Source organism: Prunus dulcis, chromosome 4 (genome assembly GCF_902201215.1).
Source record: "Prunus dulcis chromosome 4, ALMONDv2, whole genome shotgun sequence".
NCBI lineage: Eukaryota > Viridiplantae > Streptophyta > Magnoliopsida > Rosales > Rosaceae > Prunus > Prunus dulcis.
In genome coordinates, this window is record NC_047653.1 from 11566077 (window position 1) to 11573710 (window position 7634).

At 35.4% G+C, this 7634-nt stretch overlaps 1 protein-coding gene across 1 annotated transcript; it reads left to right on the forward strand.

Annotated features, from left to right (window-relative positions):
- The first annotated feature begins 3371 nt into the window (after window positions 1–3371).
- LOC117626094 (phytohormone-binding protein CSBP-like) lies at window positions 3372–5882 on the forward strand. The gene is made up of 2 exons (XM_034357745.1): window positions 3372–3673; window positions 5287–5882. Exons 1-2 carry the CDS (start codon window positions 3490–3492, stop codon window positions 5568–5570), a joined length of 468 nt encoding a protein of 155 aa, XP_034213636.1. The 5' UTR covers window positions 3372–3489; the 3' UTR covers window positions 5571–5882.
- The last annotated feature ends 1752 nt before the right edge of the window (window positions 5883–7634 follow it).

Genomic DNA, 7634 nt, shown 5'->3' on the forward strand with positions numbered 1-7634 from the left:
GGAGTATGTACGCAAAGAAAGGGAGTATGTACGCGAACAAAACATTGAAAAAAAAGATCGGGAAACCATGGCCATGGATACAAGCCATATGTCTCCCGAAACAAAACAATTTTGGAAGCTAGAACGAAGGGATGTTATGAGACGAAGACTTTTTCGTGACGATGGACCTAGCAACACGGATTGGTTAAATGATGGAAACCATTAAAATAGTTTGTTTGCCTTTAATGTCTTAGTTTACTTGCCTTTGATTTCATTGTATTTTTTTTTTGTTTAATTCATGTACCTTTGATTTCATTGTATTTTTTGTTTTGTTTAATTCATGTATTTTATTTTATTATTAGTTGTATTGCTTTTCTTTTATTCAATAAAGAAAATATTCAACAAAATTCCTTTTTATTCAAAACATTCCATACATAAAAAACAAACCACAACCAAAGCATAAAAAATTAAACAAACCACAACCAAAGCATAAAAAATAAAACAAACCACAACCAAAGCATAAAAAATAAAACAAACCACAACCAAAGCATAATACAATAAAACAACCCACAACCAAAGCATAATAAAATAAAAACAACTTCTTCACTTCACTTTATTCACCTTCATTTCCTTCATGACCTTTCACCGCCCATAAATGCTCCATCAAGTCAACTTGACGGTGTTCATGAATATAGGACGATTGCATCTCCGTGTAGCGATCAATCATACGGGGCATGAAACTACCGTCTCTAACCAACGGTTCATGCTGCACTTCTTCTCCATTTGGCCCCACTGGTTTTTCATAAATTCATGTTAGGGCCGTGTCCATGGGATTTGGTTCATACACGTCATCAGCATCGTAATCATATTCATCTTCCACAATCATGTTATGGAGGATGATACAAGTCATCATTATACTCCTAAGCACCTCCTCGTCAAATAGACGTGCCGCGCCTCTGATAATAGCCCACCTAGCTTGAAGGATACCAAAGCACCTCTCAACATCTTTTCTGTACCCCTCTTGATAGCGAGCAAAAAAATTTTGCTTATGGGATCGGGGATGTGGAATTGTTTTCACAAATGTTGTCCACCTCGGGTATATGCCATCAGCTAGATAATACCCGGTCTGGTAGATGGTATTGTTAATTTCATATGTGATATTTGGGGCTTCACCTCTCAAAACATCATTGAACACCGGGGATTGACCTAGGACATTCAAATCGTTTTGAGATCCGGCAACTCGGAAGAAGGCGTGCCAAACCCATGTATCAAAACCAGCAACTGCTTCCAGGATGATACTTTTTTGCCCTTTTCTATTTCCATAGTCCCCTTGCCAAGCAGTTGGACAATTTTTCCACTGCCAGTGCATGCAGTCAATGCTACCAATCATGCCAGGGAATCCTCGAGACTCAGCTTTTTGGAGAAGCCTTTGCAGGTCCATGGGCGTAGGTCTGCGGAGGTAGTCTTTGGTGTACAGAGTTTCCACTGCATCACAAAATCGCACCAAGCTCTCCAAAACAGTGGACTTCCCCATTCGAGCAATCTCATCCACCTGATCAGCAGATGACCCATACGCCAACATTCGTATCACAGCTGTGAACTTCTGCTCTGGAAGAAGTCCCAAATTTCCAACACAATTTCTCTTTTGAACAAAATATTCATCATAATTGCAAATATCATGCATGATTTTTTTGAACAAATGAGGTTGCATTCTATATCTCCCTCGAAAATGAACATCAGAGTACAGAGATTGTGGGATAAAATAATCTTCCATAAGATTCTTACCCCGGGAATGTCTATGTCTGTCCACATTTGGGCGACGGCCTTCTCGTGAACCACGGCGAGTTCGCTTTTCTTCCTCCAGCAAAGCAACTGCTATGCCAAGTTGCTCATCTAGTTCTCTCTGCGCCCTTTTGCTTGCAGCTCGTCTACGCATTCTTTCTCTAGTTTCTCTCTCTTGCCTCTCCAAAACCTCTTCCATGTTTGCCATTGAGAATGGAGAATGAAAGCTAAAATTTGAGAAATGGAAATGTAGAGAAGAATTGGTGTGGGAGGTATGAGCTGAACCTCTGATTTTATAGAAAAATGTACACATATAGATATGACACGTGGCGCAATCTTAGAGGGTGAAAATCTTATCTGAAATTTGAAATTCAAATGAAATTTCAAATTTCAAATTTCAAATTTATCTGAAATTTGAATTCCGAAATGTATCTGAAATTTGACATTTTGAATTTATCTGAAATTTGAATTTTGAAATGTATCTGAAATTTGAAATTTATATGAAATTTGAAACCGAAAATCTTATCCGATATGAATAGTATTGACACGTAGGAACCCAAAAATCTTATCCGAAAATATTATCCAAATTAATTATTTAAGTAAACAAAATTGTAAAAAAACAAAAAAATGAATAGTAATTGCCATGGCAAGCCCAGCTTTCGAGAGAAGCAAACGAAGCTCATTAATATTAGAGATCTTATATATTGGTTGAGTATAATTAACTTAATTAACCATGATTAGAGTAATATTTACATCTAAGTGACTTGCTGCCTAACTAATGGGAAGTTGCCTAACCACAGTCAATGTTCTTGAATTGGTGAGCTGGACTCCTAGATTGGTGACTTTGAGTACAAGTAAAGATCTGATTGGACTGCTGTATTGTATCACTCTTGAGCAACATTTTCTTGCAACTCAATTTTTAAAAGGGTAAGTTCCAACCATGAGTTCCTATCATGATATCATCAAAGCAGATTTCACTAGGAAACTAAGGTTGAGTTCATGGAATGGCGGGGTATATAGGTTGCATTAAAATGAACGTTAGTTTTATGTGTGGTCATATTATGGAGTCATTAAATATTGGGTTATCGAGCTACCTCAGAGGAACGAAAGCCCTATGAGCCTAATTAGATTGAAACAATTTGATTCAACCTTGATGCAAGCGATATTAGAGAAAGGGGAATTCGAATTCGACCTCGGTCTAGAGGTAAATGCTCTTTATAATAACTTTCATAAAGCAACTATCGAAAAACAAAAAAAGAAAACAAAGGGGTCAGGTCAAATGTCACAATTGCTAGAAGTTTGGTCATTATGCATTATTATTATGTGACATATGGATTTCAAAATTTTCTTCATGGATTTCTCTGCAAGAATAATCTTCTGTAGTACGGTCATTGCATCAGAGCTTTTGGTTTTAGCATCTGAGTGGTACAATAATTACAATTTCATAACATTTTTATGGTCTAACAATATCATAATCTTTGCCTCCAAATGTTTAATACTAGTGAAACCAATTGGATTAGGGGGGACCATTTTCGTCACCATATAGTTTGGTATGAACTCAATGTCACACACTGGACTTAATGAACAACAGATGTTGGATTTAGTGGATAAAAGATGCTCCTGAACTTTTATAAATACTACTAATCTCACTCACCATGTACATAAAATCCCAGTTATATTTTAAAAAGCTCCATACCTGAAAGATTTTCGAGGTTCGGAGAGCTAGCCATGGCTGTCAAAGAGAAAAAGGATCAAAGAACAGTTGGTGTTGGAGTTGAAGCCCTGTGGAGAGCTATGGCTAAGGATACAGTTACTGTTATACCAAAGATAATGCCTAGTATTGTGCGCAGTATTGAAGTGATTGAGGGAGATGGTGGCCTTGGTTCTGTTTTGCTCTTCAATCTTGGCGATCGTGAGTACCGAAATTTTCTTTTTGCAATTGAAAGGTGGAATTTGATTAAATCAAGGATAGAATATCTCAGTTTTAGTTCGTGGAAGGAACTTATATTTCTATATGGAAAATTTTAAGATAAATTTATAATAAAACTAATTTCTTGCATTGAATTTATATATAAACACTGAAATTTATAAATTGATGAAACAAACTCAAAAAAAGTCAACTTTAATTTTGTTTAAAATTTGAATGATGTGTGAAATACTATTATTATCCTTACATTATAATTAAAAATATATATATATATATAGTGATGTCATTGTTCTAAATTTTAGGTTTTTCAAAACTTGTATGATATATTTAGTCCGTTTGAAAAGTCAAATGGGTTTGTTTCTACTCACATATATGATCACCGCCCTTGATGGGTTGAGAGAGAGAGAGAGAGAGAGAGAGAGAGAGATGGTAGCCGGTATGACGGCTTGTGTGGTGCTAGGGTATGGGCTATCAATGGATCAAAATTTGATCCGGATCCGATATAATTAATAGGACATGGATTTGGAGAGAGAGAGAGAGAGAGAGAGAGAGAGAGAGAGAGAGAGAGAGAGAAAAAAGTAAATCTCTTGATTAAAGAATAATTTATAATTACTTTACTAAGACTATTATTTTACTAATAAATAATACTAAGGTTCATTTTTTTTTGATCATCTGGCGTAACATAGATAATGAATAAATAGGAGTTAATATCATTCCAATTGCCATTACAAAAGTAATTAATATTTTTGTCATTAAAAGATATTTTTGGCGAGAGAGAGAGAGAGAGAGAGAGATGGTAGCTGGTATGGCGGCTTGTGTGGTGCTAGGTTATGGGCTGTTAATAGATCAGAATTTAATCTAGATTTGATATTTTTTGAATAGGACATGGATTTTTTGATATTTTTTGAATAGGACATGGATTTGGAGAGAGAGAGAGAGAGAGATGGTAGCCGGTATGGCGGCTTGTGTAGTGCTGGTATGGGCTGTCAAGGGATCATATTTTGATTCAGATCCGATGTAATTAATAGGAAATGGATTTGGTGGCATAATTCAATAACTTGATTATGTTCCGAATCTGTTCATAAATACGGTGAACTTTTGTAAATAAATAAAACTATTTTCAACTATTTGTATATATGACATAAAATAATTTGGACCGGGTTATTGGATAATTCAACAAATCGGATATGGATCTAGTTGTGAATGATCTGTTAGATTTTCGAATTAGATCAAGTTGAAATTATTTTGAAATCGGATCTAGTCGGATTTCATGTGCTCCGCTCAATCTCTGACCCATTTACATGTCTAGAATGGGTGGCGGGGGGGGACAAGGGTGGGGCGGGGAAGTTATCTTGTGAAAATTTTAACCTCATTTTTTAATTTTAAATTGGACTTTCAGATGTTTTTAAAGTTACTAGTTTTTTTTTTTATATTTTTATTATTAGGATGGTGTAAATGTTGCGAAATGCGGGTAAATGCACAACTTCTAAATGTAGAAGCTCGGGATCCAACAAGTTGTTACATGTTTTTAAACAATAGGATGATGTTAATAGAAGTTTCTTCTTGTTCGTTTCTTTTTTCTGAAACAAAAATGCCAGATCATGTAGAGTCCAAGAGAAAACAGACAGAAAAGATTGTGGAACTTGACGACTCTGAGTATCGATTTGCACTGAAAGTATTGGAAGGTCCGGCGCTAACACTGCGCAATTTTTCTGCATTGACAACTTCTTTCCAACTGAGCAAAATCGGAGAGCAGGAGACCTTGGTTGATATGAAAGTGGTGTATGAGACTGAAAAAGAGGAAGCTAATACCGGAGATATAGCATTGCAGCCTGCGATTTCTTACATTCAGTTCCTGGAGAAATATGTATTGGAATCATAGTGGGAGGAGAGCTTAGCATCATCCTAGTACTGAAATGTGTTTGATCGATCAGTTCAAGCCAACTAGCTGAGTTAGGTTCATCTTGTCAGATTAAATAACAGTGGACTTTACCTTGAGCTAGCAAATAAGGTTTTTATTGTGAATAAATGGTAGCAGATACAAAGTTGCTGCTGGTATCAGAAATTTGGCATCTCCTTGATTTGGATGATGCAGTGTTGTGGGCAGTAGCAGTTTCATGAATTGTTGTGTTGTGTTGTGCAGCCTCCCTACTTTCTTTTTATTGAATGAGACTTCTTTTGGTTGATAAGATTACTATTCAAATAGATTCATTGGATTTGATCATTAATATTAAATTTATAATGTTACATTGTGTTTAGTCATTTAAAATCCAATACCAATACTTTGTATGTGACATTTTTATGATTCTTCCAACCCATACAAGCGAGTCAAAATCCGAATTCATAATTTACCTTCAAATAAATGGAAACCAACATAACATAATATAACATATATAGTCTATCTTGTTATGGATATTACCAAATCTGTGTAATAAGATTCGGGGAACTTATGGTAGTTAGAAAGGGGTTATAGAAAAGTTATTTTCAAGAGTGATTGTCTCCAGATCGTTTAAGCTTTTCTACTGGCTCTGGTCACTGAGTTTTACCCATGTATGTCATATTGTTATTTGGATGACTCTCTTTACGGTGCGTTTGGATGAGAAAATTTAAAAGTAATAAGGAATTCATAAATGATAACATTTAAAATGACGGAAATTAATGTTATAAAATTTGTGAAGTTTCTTGTTTGGTATGGTTTTAAACACGAAATTTAATGTTTATCATCTAGAAATTTTAGAAACGACAATTATTTTGATATAATTTCTAGATTTCTTTGTGTTTTTTAAATTCAAACACGAGAATTGGTTTATGTCAATTTAGAAATTTTGATTTTCATCAAAATCTCAAGTTTATTTCCCTAATCCAAACACACCAAACAGTCTATCCTTTGTACTATGTATTCCTCTTGATCTAATAAAATTATATCGCATTTTTATTATAAAAAAATAGAAAAAAAGAGAATTACCTAACTTTCATATACTTTATAAGGAATGCCATATGTAAATGAGCTTCTGTCCTTACAGAAACTAACCAATTGTGAAAGAAAACGGCATCTCGCATGCCAGTTTGTCAACATATGCAGAAGATGCTGCGTTTCCACTTGAAAATCATTTGTATATTTATGGCCTCGGTTATATCAGTCGATTATCTCTCTCTTTCTCTCAAAAACAACATTTGAGAGCCATGGTTAAGGAAATTAAAACTGAAGCAAAAGTAAGTGTTGGGATTGAAGCCTTGTGGAAAGCTTTGGCAAAAGATGTGGCATTTGTGACACCAAAAGTCATCCCAAATTTGGTCAAGAATGCCGAAGTGACAGAAGGAGATGGTGGCATTGGCACAGTCTTCCTCTTCAATTTTGGCTCCGGTAAGTCCCCAACTCTTTTTGACACTTTCAAATTTCAATATTTGAATATGAACTTCTTTGCCAACATGGTCTAGCCCAGTGGTCTCAGGTTCGAAAAAATTCCCCTCCCCCTTTTCCAACTTTGGCAACAAAAATAAAAGCTTCTTCCTCCACCATATGACATGCAACAATGAATTTTATGTTTTCCTTTTCTTTTGTGAACAATGTTGTTCAGATGTACCAAAGATGAGTTATCAGAAGGAAAAGATTGTGGAGCTTGATGAGGCTGTGCATAAAATTGGGCTGCAAGTCATTGAAGGAGGACACTTGAACTTTGGGTTTTCTTCATACAAAACAACCTTCCAACTCACTCCAATTCAGGAAGAGGAGACCATGGTCAGTGTTGAGGTCACATATGAGTCTCAAGTGGAAGATAGTAGCATGCCATCAAAGACAGCAAAGTCTGTTTTAGCATTCATAAGCAGCTTAGAATGTTATTTGTTGAATGGTGCTATCTAGAATTTTGATATTGTTTTTGTTTGAATGCACCATGACATGAGTCCTAGTCAACTCATAATGGGCTTTGACTGTTTCTGTTCTACA

Excerpts from the sequence above, each read along its gene's own strand:
- LOC117626094 (XM_034357745.1), top strand. The coding sequence starts at position 3,490 with ATGGCTGTCAAAGAGAAAAAGGATCAAAGAACAGTTGGTGTTGGAGTT. Across the intron at positions 3,674-5,286 it reads GCTCTTCAATCTTGGCGATC|ATCATGTAGAGTCCAAGAGA; the intron begins GTGAGTACCGAA and ends CAAAAATGCCAG.